General features: G+C 41.3%; 1 protein-coding gene across 3 annotated transcripts in view; it reads right to left on the bottom strand.

The window, feature by feature from the left end:
- Window positions 1-21099, bottom strand: part of DLGAP1 (discs, large (Drosophila) homolog-associated protein 1) — a 517051-nt gene that overhangs the window by 26187 nt on the left and 469765 nt on the right. For all 3 annotated transcript variants that reach the window (XM_014541672.1, XM_005868737.2, XM_014541673.1), the window contains 2 exons: window positions 11219-11592; window positions 9086-9177 (listed from right to left, as the gene is read on the bottom strand). In XM_014541672.1, the coding sequence (XP_014397158.1) occupies window positions 9086-9177; window positions 11219-11592 (466 nt within the window). The remainder of the gene's footprint in view (window positions 1-9085; window positions 9178-11218; window positions 11593-21099) is intronic.

Raw genomic sequence — 21099 nt, 5'->3', positions numbered from 1 at the left:
TGTCTATCAATTAAGTTCCTCAAGCAAGTGCTTTCTTCCACCCAGAGCTTTCAAAGAATGTTCTGCTCTACAGAACGTTTTCAGTCTCTCATGGGCAAAGTTCCTTCTCAGGGAAGGGTGCCATCAGTTGTTGCTGTTTTAAAATTTTGATAAAAACAGAGAAGCAGTCACTGGATTAATTTCTGTCGTTTTGAAAAGAATAGATTAGTTGCTGGTTGCTGCTAAAAATCCAAAAGCTGAACCCAGTGTCTTGCTAGTTTTGAACCCACAATCTCCAGTGTTGAAGCTTCTTGGGTCCTTCATACCCTGAAGGCACAATGTGTAATAATTACAGCTTCTGAAACAGACCGGCCAATATTCTGGTCTAAGGAGCAAAAAACCATGAAACTACAGACTGGCTCAACCAGTATGGGACACAATACCCTGTCTGTTCTGAATAGCAAGAGAAAAGTCACTTGTTAGTATTCACCTCTGCTGTTGCTTTGTGCTCCTTCTATGAAACCAGTTTATATTTCAATTAGAGGATTTTCTGCCCCCCTCCCTCGACTTTTCTGCACAGCAGGCTACAAATCAACACGCAGATGGCGAGCTGCAGGCCCATTCTCATCTCCTCTGTCCGATGGGGCTGTCTAAGCAAAGTAAATCATGAACAGAAACTAAGCACAGTTGTTATCTTTAGAACATACGTGCTTGGGACCTGCAAGGATTCCATTATGCGAGACCTAAGCCATGAAATTATCTTAAGGAGACGAACTCAGTCATCCTGTTGCACAATCCTCTGGCTTCTGGTGATCTTTATCTCTCTCATTCACATAGTGTTTGCTTTTCAGGGCTACATCTAGTTCAGGGGTGGGCAAACTTTTTGACTGGAGGGCCACAATGGGTTCTTAAACTGGACCGGAGGGCCGGAACAAAAGCATGGATGGAGTGTTTGTGTGAACTAATATAAATTCAAAGTAAACATCATTACATAAAAGGGTACGGTCTTTTTTTTTTTTTTAGTTTTATTCATTTCAAACGGGCCCACGGCTGACTAGTTTCAAAAGGAGAAACACGAGTTCTTTGCTGCTCTTTCTTTATAGGGGACCTCAGACATTTGTCACCAAGCCTTTGGTCAAGACTAAATATATGTGGGATCTCAAAATGCTACTCTTCAAAAGTGCAGCCATCTTAGTATTTTATGAAATGGTTCCCTTTAACTGATGTAAACCCCAAGATATCTTCTTACATAAAATAAAAGATAGGTTAAAAGAAAGATGTGGAGTGAAGAGATTGAGATAAAAATTACAACTTTTTAGCCCTGGCCGGTTTGGCTCAGTGAATAGAACGTTAGCCTGAGGACTGAAGGGCCTGAGGTTCAATTCCAGTCAAGGGCACATGCCCGGGTTGCAGGCTTGATCCCTAGTAGGGGGCGTGCAGGAGGCAGCTGGTCAATGATTCTCTCTCATCATTGATGTTTCAATCTCTCTCTCCCTCTCCCTTCCTCTCTGAAATCAATTAAAATATATTAAAAAAATTACAACTTTCTAAAAAAGAGGTTCATGCTTTTTTTGTTGTGGTTAATACTCACCTGAGGATATTTTTTCCATTTTTTTTTTAGAGAGAGTAGAAGGGAAGGGGAAGAGAGAGAGAGATCAATTGGTTGCCTCCCGCACGTGACCCTACCAGGGCCAGGAACCAAACCTGCAACCCAGGTACATGCCCTTGACCAGGAATTGAACATGCGACCCTTCATGCCAGGGTGATGCTCTAACCACTGAGCATGTGACTGGGGCAAGGTTCATGCTTTCTGTCACATCAGCTTCCCAGTTGGAACAGTGCATGAAGAACCTAGGCCTAATGCAGCCCTTGTTTCCAAATTCAGTGGGGAGGAGCTCTCCAGCGCCCCATTTGTATGAGGTTAGCACTGTCTTATCGACACATTTAAAAACTACCTCAACACAAAAATCTATTGGTTATTAAAAACCCTCCATGTCGGTCATTCTTTTGCTTGAAGAGCTCCCTCTTATATATTATTTATTTATGAGAGAGTGAGAGAGAGAGAGAGAGAGAGAGAGAGCGCTATCAATTTGTTGCTCCACTTATTCATTGGTTGATTCTTGTATGTGCTCCGAGCAGGTATTGAACCTGCAACCTTGGCATATCAGGACAACACTCTAACCCACTGAGCTACTTGGCCAGGGCCATGAAAATCTCTTTAAGCAAAGGAAAATAGAATAGGTTTTCAACATAAAGACTCTCTCTACTTCAAATAATTGTATTATACTTGTCAAATAAAAGAAAGGGAGGAAATGGGAAATAACCACAGTGGGCTTGTTATCATGTGATAGCTGCAGAGAGCACCCAGCATGCTGCCAGCCTCCTTTCAGGACCAGCTGGGCAGGTGCTAGCGCAGTGATGGGCTGTCACTGTAAAACCTTGGTGAGGAGTCTCAACAGAACATCCTTGAACTGACTGTGCCCCAGGAGGAACTGCTTTCTTCAGCAATCGGAGCATTAGGTCACTCCCTGGCTCCTGCCCTCAGGCAGCTAAAAGCCCAAGAGGTCTCACTTACTATTTTTTTGTTGTTGTTGTGGTCTTGTTGTTGGGTCAAATGGAGGCCATAGGCTCGTGAAATAGATGCTTTTTGTAAACTAAATTATCTTGAAAAATGTGTAAGAGAAAGAGAGAGAGAGAGAGGTGGAAAAGACAAAGACAAAAGGAAGGAGGAAAGAGAAAAAGAAAAAAAGAAGGAAGGAAGGAGAGAAAAGAAAAAAAAAAAAGAACGTGTATGAGGCATATCAGGAATTATGCCAAGTTTCAGGCTTTTGAAATTTGAAACGCATGAATGACGCACCTTTAAAACTCAGGTGTACTGTAAGGAACTATTTGGCTAGATCATGATATTGTTAACTTGGCAAAGAAAAGAGGCTGTTTGCCAAATCCTGTCTAAGATCAATAGTGGGTATTAGGCTATGCAGCACTCCAAGTAAACTGTGAGGAGTGGGGATTGATCCAAAGCTTCTGAGTTGGCAAAGGCGGATATTTTTGACTGCCAAAGGTCTTTCCAAGTCTGTGGTTCCTGAATTGGCTGTCAGAAGGTTCTGTCTCAATTTTGGCTTTTTGTTTTAACGTCCTGCCTAGTTGAAAAGACACAAATCACTAGAAGCCCAAAGTTTACATATTTAAGTCATTTGCAATCAAAAGAGATCATTCATAGTAGTTGACGCTTGCTAAAAGAGAAAGCAATGCTACCTCTCCACATTGTTCCACTCAGTTGTGAGGCCGTGAATTTGAATGTATGAAGCAAGAAAGATTTCAGAAACTCAGAATTTTATAGAAATAGAAGAGACTTTGGTGATAAAAGCATAATCATCTTATTCACTGAGGCATGTGCGTTTAGAAATAGAGAGCCGCTTTCATAATAGATTGCCAGTACTTTCCTCCAACACCTACACCTGAACTTGTGCATTCACAGGCCTGCTGAAGTGGCAGGTGTCATTCTCAAGCATATTTTGATGCCAGCAATACTCTCCCCACCCCCAGCATTGAGTGTCCCCTGGAGGCCTACATATTATCTTGCAATAAACAAAAGGTAAACTAGGAGAGAAGGAGATGGCTCCACCAACTGGAGATAAGAAAGACCAGAGGCTTTTTTTCAAATCACCAAAATACCCATCTGCTCCTATTCCCATCCCATCAACACCAATGAAAGGATCTTGCCTTTCCCTCGCATACACATAGCTCCAAACGCACAAATCCTACTGATGACATTCACTGTTACCTAACTTCACATATTACATGAAGGCATGGTCGGGTGGGGGAGTGGTTGAAGGAGGAAAAGAAGCCACAAAGTGATTTACTACCCACTTATTCTCGTTAAAGTTTTCCACTCTAATTCCCTGGATGCTGAAGGCAAATCGTCCTTGATGTAGCACTGCGTCTCACATGGATGATCTCTAAAGATCCCAGATAGTTAAGAAGTCCTTTACAAAGACATGGATGGAAATATTAAATATACATACACCAGAAAAATAACATTCTGGAGTTTCCTTTCTAGAAAATTGCCATGAGACCAGTAGCTTCTATCTATATAATCTCTAACATCAGATGTCAGTTTGTTAATTTGACAATGTTAATAAATAACAAAAAAGCATATAAGTTCAAAACGTCTACCATCCCTTAACACTCTTAGTTGTGAAAATTAAGAATGACTGATTTATAAGTTGTTACAAAATATATCACAAATATCTAACTTTACGAAAGCTGAGTTGCAACAGGGGCTGAAGGCCAAACCTATAACACACACTTCACACTTATCTTTTGTTTCTGAACTAGAGATTATGACAGCAATATGGCAACATGGGGAATATGGCAATAAGCAGAAAAGCAAGACTCAGTAGATTGTGCCTACACCTCAATTAAGAGTCTCCATATATTCATAATACTAAGCTAAAATTGAAGAAACACGAGCCCGGCTGGCATGGCTCAGTGGCTGAGCATCTACCTATGAACACGGTTCGATTTCTGGTTAAGGGACATGCCCAGGTTGCAGGCTCGATCCCCAGAGTGGGGTGGGGAGAGGCAGCCGATCAATGATTCTCTCTCATCATCGATGTTTCTATCTCTCTTTCCTTCTCCTGTCCTCTCTGAAATCAATAAAAATATATTTAAAAAAATAAAAATAAATGATGACAAAATAATGACTTTTTCAATACCCAAAAGCTGGAAGAATTCATCATGGGTAGATATACACTATAAAAAATCAATAAAAATATATTTTAAAAAATACAAATAAATGATGACAAAATAATGACTTTTTCAATACCAAAAGCTGGAAGAATTCATCACGGGTAGATATACACTATAAGAATGGTTTAAAAAAATTTCTTCAAGCAGAAGGAAAATGATGCTAGGTGGAACTTTGGACCTACACAAAGGAATGAAGAACACTGGAAATCATAACTTGGTGGATAAATATAAGACTTTAAGTCACTATTCAGAACTTGCTTTTATGACTACTTTATTATGACCAGGACTAAAAACCAGTCAGAAGTCTGGGGTTGGGGGAGGGGCTCATCCACTCTAATCCTCACCGCAGGATGATCTGGCTGGGATTTTAGCTTGCCAAATCCTTGATGTCAGAATCTTTGGGTCTTGGGTTCGAATTGTTTGTAAATTTGCACTTATCCTCCTATTTTCAGTGCAGTAATCCTGCCCTCAGCTGTGCTGCTGTCCTCCAGACCAGAGACCCTTTTGTTTTAGCCTCTGAAGATGAAAAACCTCCGGGCCTCTGCCACAGAGAGGAAGGACTGGCACTGGCTCTGCAGGTTCAAGGGTTTGTAGCTCCACCTTCATTCTACTTTGACTGCCCAACATATTCCCATGCCTTCTGTGGGCTCTGAAATTTAAATCAAGGTACAGCTTGGATTTCTGCATCACTGGCTTTAGATTCAGTTTCTCTGATCAGCTAAGTCGGTTATCACTAGTCTATCTGCCTTCCAGCTTTCAAAATGGTCTCTGTGTGTGTCTGTGTGTTTCCCTCTCCTGTTCTCTTCATCCTTGGCAATTTGTGCCAAAACAAAACAAAACATAAATATGGTCAGAAACAAGTAACCCAGGGAAGTTTGATGCTTTTTTTTTTTAATAAACACAAAGTGGAATTCAAATAAAATAAAACAAAATAAAATTTTCCCGGAAAAAGTATGGGTAAAACTATACCCCTATATTAATTCATGGTTAACGGATAAGATTACTGGGGATTTTATTTTATTTCTGTAATTTATAAATTTTTATAATACATAAATATGAACTTACTCTCCTTATCGTTAGATTATCCAATTATAGAAAATATAGATAATACTTAATAATAAGATATATAATCAGTTTTTTAAAATGCTCCAAAGCCCATCAGAGAGTTATAAACTGTTATTATGCTATTGTATGTTTTCTTCCAAGTAAATTTGCTGTTTCATACCAATTTTATAATGAAAGTAATATTTTTTCTCTTTGTGTCCACTGTTATAGCCACTAATGGGCTAGTGCAAGAAGTTTAGTTTGAACGACTGTTGAAGCACAGTTGTTACTCAGAAGGAAAGGGGAGATCCCTGGGAGACTCTTCGCTTCTCACCTTAGTAAATAGGAAGGATTGGTTTACTAGATTTGCTAATTATCAGCTTGGAAGAAAGGAAGACCTCATGCAAATTCCCGGGGAGTCGTCAAAAGACCAGAAAGAATGGATACAGGATGCTAGGAGGCCGTGGGATAGAGAACCGTGGTGGAGGTGAGTAATCCTGGGGAGGAGGTGGCACGACTGGCCCGCTTTGTTCAGCACCAGTCCTGCATGTCAGCAAATATATGCCGTGTGGATCCTGTCAAACAGTGCCTCCAGCCAACCCGAGAAACAGGAATTGAAGGAAGATAGCTAGTGTTTGATGGAGATGAGGAGTTTCTTCACGGGCTTCAAATAAGCTGTCTTGTTCCCAAACCACGTGCATGCATTGTCCCTGGCTTGGTGCTGCCATGGCATTTAAACGAGTGACCTTTAGCATTCCTCTGTGCAGGGCCCCACCATGAGGCGGCCCTGGAGAATGAACGTGGCATATTTGCAATCAATGGCATTCTGAAGATGTCATGGCTGCCTGCAAATATATCAGCATTTGTAATACTCATTTTGATTCCTTTTTTTTTTTTTTTGAAGCAGATAGGTTACTTAGTGCATTTTACCTTCTACTAATGAGTTACTGACTTTTGTTTTGATTTGGAACACTGAAGAGCACCCTGTATTTACAAGTCTACCCTTTAACAGACAAACCAGCCAGGTGGACTTTGCTATGTTAGTTTTGGTTCCTAAATTGTGGCAAATTCAAAAGGTGATAATGAATCTCTTGGCCTCTTACAAAGTCTTCCTCTTCCTCTTTCTGTACTATCTCTTTCTCTGGCTCTGTTTTCTTTCTTTCTCTCACTTTTTGTTAGGTTACTGTTGCGTATCAGTCTGTTTATTTGGGGAAGGAAGAGATGGGTTGTATTGGCCATTCATTGTGAAAACAACAGTCTCAGCTTTATCACTAGATAATTTAAGAAAATCCCCTGTCTGTCATTAGGTAATTTCACCTGCCCAAATTAGCTTTTTAAAATCCCATCTAAATGAATTACTACCAGCAAAATTATAAAAAGAATTATAATTAGAGACAGAAGATATAAGTAATCCCTGACTGTTTGACAATGGATTTCTTTTGGAGAGGTTGAAAGCATCATTAACATAAATTTAAATGCTCATTTACTTTACAGAGGTTAACTATAGAGTGACCTCTGAGGAAGGGTGCGTTTTAGAAAGTTAAGCACCAACATTGGGTTTACTAGTCCTTTGGAGAATGAATTTTAAATAAATTACTCAGTTTACCGAGGAATTGACCATCCTTACAAACTTCAACAATTCATGAAATGTTCAACTTTTCAATAACATGATAAAAGTGGCTCATTTGAAGTTTTTGGGTGGCTACTAGGCCAAATAATGCAATATTTTACATTCTGATTGCTGGGCAAGTGTCAGGGCATTAATTTGGTAAAAGAACAGTTGACTGCAGGGAAATGTTTAAAGGAAAAATTTAAATTTGAGGTTATTCTCTTACTTTAAAGAAAAGATGGTATAATTGCTTTTTTAAAATTTCAATCTTTAGAGAGATTCTATCTGGGTACATAATAGAATTGGAAATACTTATACAGAGCTTCTTTTATGTCAGGTAATTTTCTAAAGTTTTACATATATGAAACATCACACCCCCAGGACAAAACTCTGAGGTTAACATTGTCTACCCTCCTGCTTTGTTAAATTAATAAAATTTATTTTTTAGAGCAATTTTAGATTCACAGCAAACTTGAGCAATTTCCCATATGCCTTTGCCCTCTTCTCCCCACTACCAACATCCCCCACCAGATGGTGAACCTACAGAATGTGTAGGTACACAATGGTGAACTTACATGGACACATCATTATTATCCAAAATTCATAGTTTACATTAGCGTTCAGTCACGGTGTAGTGCATTCTATGGATTTTGACAGCTGTACAATGACATATATTCAAGTATCATAAATGATCCTACCACTGTAGTATAACAGAATAGTTTTACTGCCCTAAAAATCCTCTGTGCTCTGCCCATTTATCCCTCATTCCCCAATCTTTGAGAACCACTTTTTTACTGTCTCCATAGTTTTGTCTTTTCCAGAATGTCATATGGTTGAAATCATATAATAACATGTAGCCTTTGCAGATTGGCTTCTTTCACTTGGTAATGTGCATTTAATTTTCTTCCATGTCTTTTCGTGGCTTGATAACTGATTTCTTTTTAATGCTGAATAATATTCCATAGTCTGTATATACCACAGTTTATTTATCCATTCACCTACTGATGGACATCTTGGTTGCTTCTAAGTTTTGACAATGATGCCTAAAGCTGCTGTAAACATCTGTGGGCAAGTTTTTGCATGGGCATAAGTTTTCAATTTCTTTGGGTAAATACCAAGGAGTGCGATTGCTGGACCATATGATAAGAATATTTTTAGTTTTATAAGACTAAAACTGTCTTTGAAAATGGTTGTACCATTTTGCATTCCCACCAGCAATGAATGGGAGTTAATGTTGCTCCACATCCCCACCAGGATAATAATGGGAAATTTTCTTTTTCCTTTTCCCCATTTATTCATTATTTATCATTCATTGAGTGCATATCAAACACCAAACACTATTAAGTGCTAAGAGAAAACAAGGAATAAGATAAGTCCTCGTCTCTTAAAAAGTTTACAGTGCCAAATAGAAAGGGTTGTTGAAGAGGAATAGTTTCGCAACACAACAGTAATATACACAGTGCTTATATGTATGTAAATGCAATGTGCTTACTCTACTATTCTAGCTAAACCTTCAATGGAGTGGTCTCCACTATTAAAGTAGAGGAGGGAATCAGCTAATATTGTCTCAGGCTTACCCTGTAAATGCTAGCAAAAGTTAACAGACAATATCATTGAATCTTGTTGGTTTATCCTGGGGGAAATACTTGTACCATACTTGCCAACCTCAAGATGAAAGAGGACAAATGCATGTGGACTCACCACTTCTCTTCTTCTACTTGCACTCCTACGGACTGGAACTTACTGGGTGCTTTATCTTCCCCTGTTTTGTCAGGTTCTTCAGCATCATCCACCTAAAGAAATAATCAAACACGTAGAGGTGCTCCATTTTATTTATCTCACTTGAAAAACAAATGTCACATCTCACTAGAAACCTCTCTACTCTACTAGAATGTTTTGTGATTTGTAACCATTTTCTTCAATATTTTTGCATTTAATGAGAGCCATTACTACATTATTATAGCATGCACTTTGACTCTGCTGATCTTCATAAAATGCAATTTTAGTCACTTAAAATTTGCCTAATAAATTTTTGTGATTCCTCCATAGATTTGTATGTACTCACCTGTGAGCACTATGTTAGAAGGGAACACTACATGGGACTATGTTCTTGGAAGTTTTGAATTTGCAGATTACAAAATACAAAAGAAAGGAGAAAATTAATTGATTGTAGTCAGAATTATTGATTTTGGGAGATTTAGGTCTTTACCTCATTAAGATAAACTGTAGAGTATCTTCACTCCCCCCTTAAAAGTTTCCATTTTAAAATGTACAGTTCCAGGGGTATTAAGTACATTCACATTGTTGTGCTGACATCACCACCATCCATCTCTCTAATTTTTGCATCATCTTATACTGAAACTCTATACCCCCACAGGTTCCTCGGTTAGGAAACTTAATTCTCAAAATAATCCTATGAGGGATAGAGGAGGAAACAGGCTCAGGAAGATGAAGTAATTTGCCTAGGATGACACAGGACCGACCTCTGCTCTTCCCTAATCCAAATCCTTCGGTGTTGGGAGGGTAATTAGCTTCTAGGAAGATGTGGAGGGCATGGTGGTGGAGGCTGGCTTTGGGCCCATGCCTTCTGCTGTGCCATTTAATTCCAAGCACCAGGGCTAGGAGTTCTTTTAGGAAACTTGACAACTTGTGTTATGGTAACCTTCAGGTTATAAAAAGCAGTTGACTCATCACTATTAGAGAAAGTTTAATTACCCTTTAAAAGTGGACTCTGCAGAATGGACTGTGAAAATACATCATTGTTGTGAAAAATGTACCCCGCACCTGGCTTTTAGCTGTGCCCTATGTTGGTTCAGTGCGGATAGATTTATTGGACACCACGTCAGGAAGTTATTATTCAAAGGGCACCTGCACAACAAAACCGGGGGAAAAGAATGACTCTTCTCCATTGATAAAAGGGTAAGCCAAGCTGAACAGATGGGAAAAACAAGAATTAGTTTGATGTTATCTTTGAGGAGCAGAAAATAGTGAGCTGAACTGACAGCCCTGATGAGTTTTCTACCATTTTTATGAGATGCTTGATTAAATGGCCAATGATTACGCTGGAACTGCTGTGCATTCTTTCCTGTTGATGCTGTGATGTGAGTAACTGCTTTCCACACCACCAGGCTCGTTGGTCTTGCTCTCCCTCCCTCCCATATCTATGAGGAGGGACTCACATTTTTGTTCTCATCTGGTTACTCAAGGGTGTTGAACGTACTGTAACACAACCCGATAACCCAGGTTATTCTTGAATGTCCACTCCTTTGTTGAGAATCAAAATGTGCATTAGGAATTGAGGGCCCTTTGTGTTTGACTGTGTTCATGTTTGTTTAGTTACCCTACAGTTTGAGTCACACATTCAATTTAAAGAACAAAAACAATAGCTGCTAATATCTATAGACGCAATGCCTTCATAATTTTGTTTCATCACGTTTAACAATTTAGGGAGTCCAGAGCCAATAATTTGAAAATCTGGTCCTAGACCAGTGATGGCGAACCTATGACACGCGTGTCAGAGGTGACACACGAACTCATTTTTTTGGTTGATTTTTCTTTGTTAAATGGCATTTAAATATATAAAATAAATATCAAAAATATAAGTCTTTGTTTTACTATGGTTGCAAATATCAAAAAATTTCTATATGTGACACGGCACCAGAGTTAAGTTAGGGTTTTTCAAAATGCTGATACGCCGAGCTCAAAAGGTTTGCCATCACTGTCCTAGACACAGCTATGTCATCCAAAATGGCAAGACCACAAATCTGGGAAAATATAAGTTACATTTCTTAGTTTTGGGTTCCTAATTCAAAGGTCGGAAAGGGAGGCTGTTACCTGTATCCCAATTGACAGGCATCGATTTTTCTTAAAGTGATCCTTCTTCCTGTCCTCTGTAGTGATGGTGGCTATGGTGGTCGTGGTGGTGATGGTGGCAGGGTTGTTGCCCATGTGTTGACTTGCAGGGCCGTGGATCTGGGCATTGGCGGCTTCGATGGCGGCTGTCAGAGCCTTCATACTGTCCAGGCTCTCCGTGGAGTTGCTCAGTCCAGACTGGCTGATAATATCTCCTCGCTGGCCCTGTCCGTCCATGTAGGCATCCTGGGCAGACTCTGTGCTACTCTGGGCTGTGATAGAAATGAAAGGTTTCGTGGTAGTTCTGGGTGGGACTGGAGGTGGTGTCTTCTTATATGTTGTAATGCAAGATGACACTGGAAGACAGTGAAAACAAAGACACTGTGATTTCTGCATGGGTTTTAATTTCTGATATTGTAACTGACATCCATTGGAAATTAGGGCACAGGAAACACACTAAGACACTTAACAAGAACACAAGTCCATTGACAGACTAAGTGAGATTCCTGGTTGGGTCCTTAGGGCCTTTCATGAGGTGACACCCCTACAAAACTGAGGGGACAAAAGACCGAAAAACACCAACCTCTGAGATGGAAGTTTCTGAAATGGAAATTAATATGAGTCAACATAAAGTAGACATGATTAGCCATCTGTAGAAATCTTCTCAGGCAACAGTGCACCCTGAGAGATAATATATGCACATAGATAAGGCCAGGGTAGTCTCCATCTTCTCAGGAAAATATTAAATATAAGTAATATTAAACCAAGTAACTCGTTAAAGAAGATTCTGATGGTTGATAATAAACATTGGGAAAAGAAGGAAAGCATAGAGATTGTAAGCATGTAAAATCCTAAGAACAGTATGAGGTGCCTGGGTAGGGGGTGGGGGATATACAGCATATTATCATAGGTTCCTGCAATTTGCTTTTATCAACATCAGTCTTTCTTTTTCTTCTCCTTCTCCTTCTCCTTCTCCTTCTCCTTCTCCTTCTCCTTCTCCTTCTCCTTCTCCTTCTCCTTCTCTCTCTCTCTCTCTCTCTCTCTCTCTCTCTCTCTCTCTCTCTCTCTCCTTTCTGTCTCTTTCTCTCTTTCTGAATAGAACTACATGAACTTTTGTTCTGATCTCTCTCTCTCTCTCTCTCTCCCTCTCTCTCCTTTCTGGATAGAACTACATGAACTTTTGTTCTGATTTTTTTTGGTTGTTGTTTCTGAGCAGAACTACCTATTGAGAGGCAATACACTGCACCAAAGTCTCCTTTAATTGTAAAATAAATGTACACACTAGTTTCTAAATCAGTCTCTGTGTGTCTGTTTGAGTCCACTCCCTGATGTGCTGTCCTTAAGGGCGACTTGATCACTTCTGAATAGAACTACATGAACTTTTGTTCTGATTTTTTTGGTTGTTGTTTCTGAGCAGAACTACCTATTGAGAGGCAATACACTGCACCAAAGTCTCCTTTAATTGTAAAATAAATGTATACACTAGTTTCTAAATCAGTCTCTGTGTCTGTTTGAGCCCACTCCCTGATGTGCTGTCCTTCAGGGCGACTTGATCACTCAGGGCCTGCACCTGCGCAGTGAGGTGTCTGTGGACCTGGTGAGTTAGCTGAGGTCCTCCTGAGGCTCCAGCTGAAGCAGGCTCCAGCCCTCTCTCCAACCATCTAATAATTTTATGGCTGGGTCACAACATGAGGAACTGTATTTAAAGGGCCAGAAGGTTGAGAACCACTGATCTAATTGTAACGCTGAGGGTCTTGAAGAAGCTTTACACACTGGCTTTCAGCTTTCCATTTGTGTAGCACGATATAGAAAAATGCAGATCAAAATGAGTTATTAAGTGTCCAAATGGGAACTCCTTGCCAGTGAACAATTTTTTTAGCAGCTTTCTAAAGATTTTTGTTTAGTCCCTTTAAAACATAGCTAGCTAGAACTATTGGGTTTCAATCACTTTCTCCCCACCCCCACCTCATCCATGCCTTTTCCTCTCAGCTGGCGTCCCTGCTGTTATATCAAATCAGCAGGTCCTGACCACACAACCCACCTCCTTACCTCTGGCTCTAACTGGCACTGGGGCCATCCTGCAGAAGGAAACATTCACTTCAATTCTTAGGATGCTTCCCAAGGCCACTCAAAGGAAGCATCCAATAATGACCAATAAACAGAAAGACCCTATTATGTTGTCCTGATGCTCCACTGCCCTGTGATTCAGAGTGATTTCCTTAACCGTAAAAGACATAGGGACAGAGATGTTTGGCTACTTCCCAGGGATTGCCTGACAGTTGAAGGAAAACACACACACAGATGTCACATTACAATATCATATGTGCTCTTGAGGAAAGGGGGAGGGTAATGTGAATAATACACATGTCACCTCTCAGTTACCTGGGAAGGATGCTGGTAGAGGCTCACCCCAGGGAAACCTTCCATTTAAGATTATTGCATAAAACATACAGCTTTGCATGGGAACGGAGCTCAACAATCAGCAGTCCTGAGAGGCAATGTGTCCAGTGGAGACTCACAGAGCCTGCAAGGTGCAGAGCCAGGAGCAGAACCAGTCTGGTCTCAGGTTCTTCCCCGGGCCACAGTGAAGCTTCTGGCCAAGTCACGCGAGCATGAGCATTGTCAGTATTCCACCTCACAGGCTGTGGTTCCATGCACTGTCACTACCGGGGAACTACCTTGTGCTCCCTAGGAAGGTCTGAACAGGATAACCCTGCTTAGGGTCATGCTAAGACCAGAGTGGGTGAGAGGAGACGTGACCATAACTAGGATAGAATCTGTCTATTTGAACCAAATGAGATTAGATCAACTTTATTACGTTTCCTAAAAGAAATCTTTACAATGTGAACTCATTATTTTCTTAAAAATGGATTTCCAGGACATTTGGTCACTCATATTCCAAAGAAACTCATTGCCACATTCCAACATCAAATGTCTGATCTTTTGAATGATTTACTGCTTGTGGTTAACTACCCCAATTTTCTCTTTTAATGTAGACGGTCAAAACCGGACAAAGCAGACAAACACAGAATCGTTTCCTTTGCTGTGATGTACAGTAAAAAGTCTGCCCCGATGTGCTGAGTGTGATATGGAAGTGGAGGGGCACCTTATTTCCGGGGTAATGACTGGGCTTGGAGCCACTCGCTAGAGCCCATTGCAATTTGGTGGCATCTGAGGGCTGTTGTCGGCTCTTCTTCGATATCCATAGGGATAACTCTGGCTGCTGAAGGGAACCAAAATTTTGACACCGGAAAACTGCTTTTAGGGATATTGACCTTAAGCTGTTTATTAAGAGACAAAAATCTCAGAAAGAACCTTTGCTCTCCCCTCCGCTCCCCCACTCCCTCGCTTTCCTGCCCAAGAGATGCAGACTGAGAAACCTGCTTTGGGAAGGGAGCTTTGGCTTAATCACTGTAAGAATCTTCACCCTAGCAGGAAGACTCCACGCCTCTCAGCTAGATACCCATTGTTTCTGAGTTGCCCAGAATTTGCCTGCTCTGTATATTCGCCTCCTCCTCAACTACCTGTAAATCACCCATTCTCACTTCTGATATCTAGTCCCCTGTTGCCCCCTCCCCTTTCTCCTTGGTTCAGAAATGTCTTATATACCCAATGTTGCCTCATGGTCTTCATGCCTATGTGCATTCTCCAATCGCATGTATTAAAACTTTGATTTTCGACTGTTATTCTATCTCTGTTAATTTGTGAGCCCAGCCAAAGAGTGGGAGAAAAAAGTATTCATATATTTTTTAGCCCCCACAGTACGTTGACCAATGGGGACTTCCAGAGAGCAGCAGCAATGCCACGAGTCCACCATGGCTAGATTGGACAGGGAGAGTTCTGGGGACATGTCTTCCCTAACAGGCTGACTCAGGCCCAGTGCCTGATGGAAGTAAGAACTTAAGATTGTCCCACTTAGAATAAGGGAGCTGAATAGAGGACAGGACTCATCGGCTGTGTTTTTATCCCAGGGGTTTTGTGATGAGGTTTTACTGTGGTGTGGAGCTTGTCACAATGCTACCCCAGGAATCACAGTCAGGCACCACCTGTCAGTCATCAAATAGGTATTAGGAGTTCAAATCTCCAAGACTGCCATTTGAAGTAGAAGAAAGAAGATCCAACACACAGCTCACAATTCTCACAATTCCCTTCTTTCTTGTGCCCCAAATCTTTTGCATTCAAGGTTGCTCTAGAAACTCATAGGACTAAATCCCCCAATTTTCCCCAGCATTACTCTTTCCTAGCTTTTCAGACTAAGCCCTAAACCCTTCTTCTCTCCTAAGTTTTTTTTTTTCATTCTACTCTCATGATTCAATAACACGAATGACTTAGAATCCATTGAGATCTGAGAGCCAGGAAGAGTATGGTAGAGGAGGGTATTAAAAAACGGTGGTACATCTGCACAATGGGATACTTCGCTGCTATAAAAAAGAAGGAACTCTTACCGTTTGCAATAGCATGGATGGAACTGGACAGCATTATGCGAAGCGAAATAAGCCAGTCGGAGAAAGATAAATATCACATAGTCTCACTCATTTGTGGAATATAATGAACAACATAAACTGATGGACAAAAATATTTTAGAAAATAATAAAAGTAATCCTGATATTTGCAGATTTTTAATGTTTCCTACAACTTTTGTGATATTATACTATGTTAGTACAGTTCTGGTAATATTATTATATTTAAAATATTAATGTTTATTGCACGTAATATAGTGGATAGAGCGTTGGCCTGCGGACTGAAGAGTCCCTGGTTTGATTCCTGTCAAGGGCACATGCCCGGGTTGCAGGCTCTATCCCCATTGGGGGGCATGCAGGAGGCAGCCAATCAATGATTCTCTATCATTAATGTCTCTGTCCCTCTCCCTTCCTCTCTGAAATCAATAAAAATATATTTTTTTAAAAAAGAGCACACATAAGTGGCCATAAAGCAGATGTAGGATCAAACCCACTTTCTGCATCTTCTTATTAATGGGTTCTCACTGTCTAAGCTAATAGGTCAGATACTATAAAGCTATGTTGAAGAATTATTTAGTAGTTCTTGGTTACTAAATTTTAGAAAGTCTTTTGAACCTAAGAACAAGCCCATAAGAGTTGATTGTGCAGATCTCTTCCCAAATCTGTGTTCAGTGACATTTCATTAATAGCTTGAAACTGAACTTGGTCTGAGTGTTTACACCATGGAAATTGGCAGATACTATAAATCAGTAGTTGTCCCCTGGAGAGCCTATTGTTAAGCATTTCTAGCACATCTCAGTGCATAGCGGTTCTATTTAAAATGTGGTCCACAAATAGGTATTGATTCACAAACTATTTGATGAGTGCATGGTGAGATACACCATGAAAATTGAAAGTAAGCTTTTAGAAACTTTTCTAACAGTTCTACAGAGTAGTTTGTCAGTTGATTCTAATGAAAACTGCTCTTGTTTTTGTGTGCCTTTTTAAAAATTTCCTTTTCCTAGTAATTCATTTTCATTGCATTTTACCAAAGTATGGTTCTGCAACAGATTGGACATCAAACAAACAAACAAACAAACTGGAAAACTCGTCTATCACTGGAGATAGTTTGAGAAGCATCTGGATAGAGAAGCATAGGAAATATTTCAAATCCAGTGGATAGGGCAGAGGTAGTGCACGTGAGATTAAGGACATATTAGAGAAGTAACTTGAAACTACAGGGAACTTTAGAAAGCAAAATGACATAAAAAAGCCAAGAAAAATGTGGAAGGATCTAAACTTGGGACCTAAAGAGTTTCCTGCACAATTACAGGATGGACTTGTGGTTTTAATGTCAGGCAAGTTGCTTATTTATAATGTGTATGAAAAGGGGCCACATACTCAACCTGACAAACTCAGGAAAGGCCTGTGTGATGGCCTTACAATCTCAGAAACCTAAAGAAACCACATAAGATGGTCTGAAATTAAAACTTTCTGACTAAAAGCAGTTTAGTCATGTCCTAGGCTAGAATTTTCCCTGACAAAGGTTAATCTTCACTTTAACTAAGCCTGTGTATTGTCTTTTTGCATTCTAGGATAACATACCTGATAAAATTGCCTTTGCAAAAACAAAGTAATTTCCCTTTTTCCAGACCTCTCAAAGCACAGGTACCACAGCAGAGTAGAGACCACAAATCCCCTCATTGTCATTGTTATCATGTTAGTTGTTGGCTGTTCACTATCTGGTCTGAGGACAGGACGGCTAACAGAGAAGTTCACTGCTGCTGCTTCCCGTCAACAGGCCCGAAGTGCTGGCCTTACAGTGAATTGTGGAGGGTGTGGCCTCCATGGTGGTCTATTACACAGGCCGGACTTCCCCACCTGATGCCAATCAGTGGCCTGGCCTGAGTCCTTCACAGGATAAAAGCACAAATCCAGGTGTAAACAAAGACGATGAGATGGAGAATTCCTCCATACCCCTCGGTGGGCCATTAGATCAACCTCAGCACCAGAGAGTGACCCGTACTCTAACACACACTGCGCTAAAAACCCAAGAGACCTGGTCTAATGACAGAGGACGAGCTCACTGCCCCCATTGTTTGATGGTAAGACTGAGGCTCACAGCAGGTTAAGTTATGCAGCTACTAAGTGATACAATTAGCATACTCAGGGCTCCAAATCGCATCTCTTTTCCTTCACCCAAACCACCTGATTCATCCATCCCCCTATGAAACTATCCATTTCAACACCTGGTCAGTGAAGCCTGATGCCTTCCATCAAAAACTGCCAGGAAACTGCTCCTGGCACAATCCTTTGTGCCCTGCAGGAACCTGTCAAAGGTTTGGAGAGTGAATGAATTTGGAGTGGTCAACAAGGGTGTACTAGCTACAACTTTAAAAATACTGCAAAAAGGGGAGAAATTCCACACACACACAAATACACATGGAAAAAATCACTCCCGTGTTTCAAAATATTTACAGCATAACATGTACAGGCCACCCAAAGTGTGGTGGTCAGTGGTCGCTGCCCTGCCAGCGTCACAGTGAGAAGGTAGAGGGCTGAGGCGTGGGGGGCTGGGCTTCTGGGACAGGAGCAGGGCTTCCCCTCGCCTTCTCTCCTGGTTAGTTTTGGCTCAAGGGACGTAGCTATGAGAACGATTTCCACTCAAGTCATCCTCCACGGAAACCACAAAGACCAGCTAACCTTTTCTCCATGGAAGCAGAAAAAAAGCACGCTTGTGTGAGCGCGTTGGGGGAGGACAGGGAATGTGGACAGAGAGGGAGGGGTGGTGTAATAACTCTTGTAGTCATAAGACTTGCCAGTTGGTAGTTACTAGTATTCCAGACACTTCCTAATGCCAGACAAATGCCCCAAGCCCGGGCATGTCTGGCTCAGAGATCTGTTCAGCTGATAGCAGCCGTTTCTTGTGGGGAGAACAGATCTTTCAGGGAGCAGTGCTCTGAGGCTAATCAAACACAACATTGTTCTCAGAAGGGAGACTGGAAAGGTTTGTTTCAGTCACTTTTTTTTAAAGAGGCACTCAAGTTGTTTTAACAAGTTGCTACAAAACGTGGGCTTCCTGAGGTGAGCCTGTTGCTCACAGTGCCTGCACTGTACCAAAATCCAGAGAGGGAGGGATCAGAAAGTTAGTCATAAAAAAAGGGGGGGGGGGGGAAAGAGCCCCAGGCACAAGGCGTAGCCACTCCTCTGTTAGAACCACAATCAAACAAGGCTCAGGCAATCCTCGCAGCTGCTCTCCAAATGTCAGCGCCAGCCGTCAACACAGCTTGAAAGCCACCCAGCTGAAGGACTTTGTGCTGTACCTTCTCGCCCACATTTTCCCCGAGCACTCCCAGGAACCTGGCAACAGGTAACGTGGCAACCTTTGCTTTATAAAATGGCAAGTGGCATAATTTCAGAGGAAAATGGATGTTTTTCAAGTCAGCTGTGTCTCCCGCACCAACCCCATCCCCAACCCCCCTCCCTCCCAACCGAAAGTCTGGGAAAACAAAGTAGTACTTTGGGATTGGCAACCGTACTCTCTAGTGTCCCCTGGTGGCCAAGATTGGAACATCACTGATGTACCGTGAAAGCTGCAGCTCTGCTCCAAGGTAAGTCACGCTGTAGAAAGGGGTGGACATTTTTGCAGGACTTGTCTTCCAAAAAAACTTACAGAGTGGAAGTTAAGACTCAGAATGTCTTGATTTTTAATTTATTGCCTTAACAAAAATTTTACTCTAGCTGCAAGGTAAGATCTCTGGGTCGAGGTTGCAGAATGTTAAAAATTATATATATTTTATTATTTTATTGATTTCAGAGATGATGAGAGAGAGAGAAAGAGAAACATCAATGATGAATCATTGATAGGCTGCCTCCTCCATGCCCACACTGGGGATCAAGCCTGCAACCAGGCATGTGCCCTGACTGGGAATCAAACCATGACTTCCTGGTTCATAGGTTGACACTCAACCACTGAGCCATGCTGGCCAGGCCAGATTTATTATTATTATTTTTTTAAGCAGTAGCCAGTGTAACATTTTTTTGTTAAGATGGAAAGTTGAAAAGCAAGAACTGCTGTAGCCATTTGGTCTGATGGATGGCAGTGAGGATTCCTGCTGGGTGAGACATGCATTTTCCATTTTAATCCAAATTTGTATGTTGACAGCAGAAAACCTTTCTCTCTGGCAGGAGCATTTGTAATTCACTTTGCTGGCTTCCCCATTTGTCTGTTTGCAAGGATTACTTAGGATTTCCAGACTGAAGGCCCAGCCTCCCAGAGAGCAGGCCTTGCAGCCTCACCTTAGTGCTTTTATCTCTGTGTGGGGCAAACACCCACAGAAATGCCCAGGGCGATGCTTTCCACCAGTCTTCTTCCTCAGGTTCTCCCTCCTCTGCTCGGTCTTCGATTTGGAGGCTGGACCACAGTTGTGAGCTGCTGGTGCTTCTGGCCAGTTGCAAGGGCAGCCGTTCTTTCTCCCTCTCTGGAAATGTTAACTGGAAACTAAGAAAGAGGCTCAGATCAAAGGAGCTGTTCTCTTCAAAAGTTCCATTAATTAACTAAATTAAAGGAAGTTAAATGCTGTTTGGAGGAAAGTCATTTTAGAAGGCCCAGGTCCAGGGGCTGAGGTCTCAAACTTGTAATGTGGACTTTTAATGAAGTTTGGCAACAAGTTAAATAGTATTAGAAATTGAGGGTTACCATATGTAAAGCCAGTTGTTGCCTGAAATCAATCATTTCAAAGGAACATCTTGAAAGTAGACATTTGGCTAGAATTTCATACTAAAGATGAAAAACCCAGGGCTCTGAGTAAGAGTCATTTGCCCAGTAGCTAAGGTGAGTCACAGCCTCTGAGAACTAGGCACACATGTTGAAGTCAGGATGTCAAAAACACGGGGCTTACTAATGTGCAAGGCAGGGCTGTTGCTTCCAGTAGTCTCTTTCACGGCTCATTTTCCCGGCCTTTCCAACAGGTGCGATTGAGTCATCCAGGCACACAAGTGACTGTGCTGGCAGTAGCATCTGTTGGGATTGAATTTCCATTTGTTCCATTACTTTATGAAGTGATTTCTACCACTGAATCAGATATGTCACTTCCTCTAGGATTTAGGGATTTTTTTTCCTTGTTTGTAACATGATGTGTCTTTCAAAGTTTGTCGCAGCAAGGTCTGCAGGCCTTCCTGGGTTGAATGGACTGTTTACAGGAGGGGAAGATCCAGGGCCCAAGGTCAGGGTTACCGAATTATGTAAGGTTTCCTGTTTGTTCCAACTCCTCAGGTGAGGGTAGACCAAGTTTTGTTGAGAGGCTGGGGTAAGGGGAGTGCCAGAGCAGGGAAGGACATTTTTCTTTTAAGCTTCTCATCAACAAGCTTTCATTCTTCTCCGATGTCACTTCTCAGAAATACGCTCCCATGTTCTCTTCTGTG

Source organism: Myotis brandtii, unplaced genomic scaffold, assembly GCF_000412655.1.
Source record: "Myotis brandtii unplaced genomic scaffold, ASM41265v1 scaffold276, whole genome shotgun sequence".
NCBI classification, from domain to species: Eukaryota; Metazoa; Chordata; class Mammalia; order Chiroptera; family Vespertilionidae; genus Myotis; species Myotis brandtii.
Note: the sequence above shows the minus strand (reverse complement) of the source record. Positions and strands in the feature narration are given on the sequence as shown.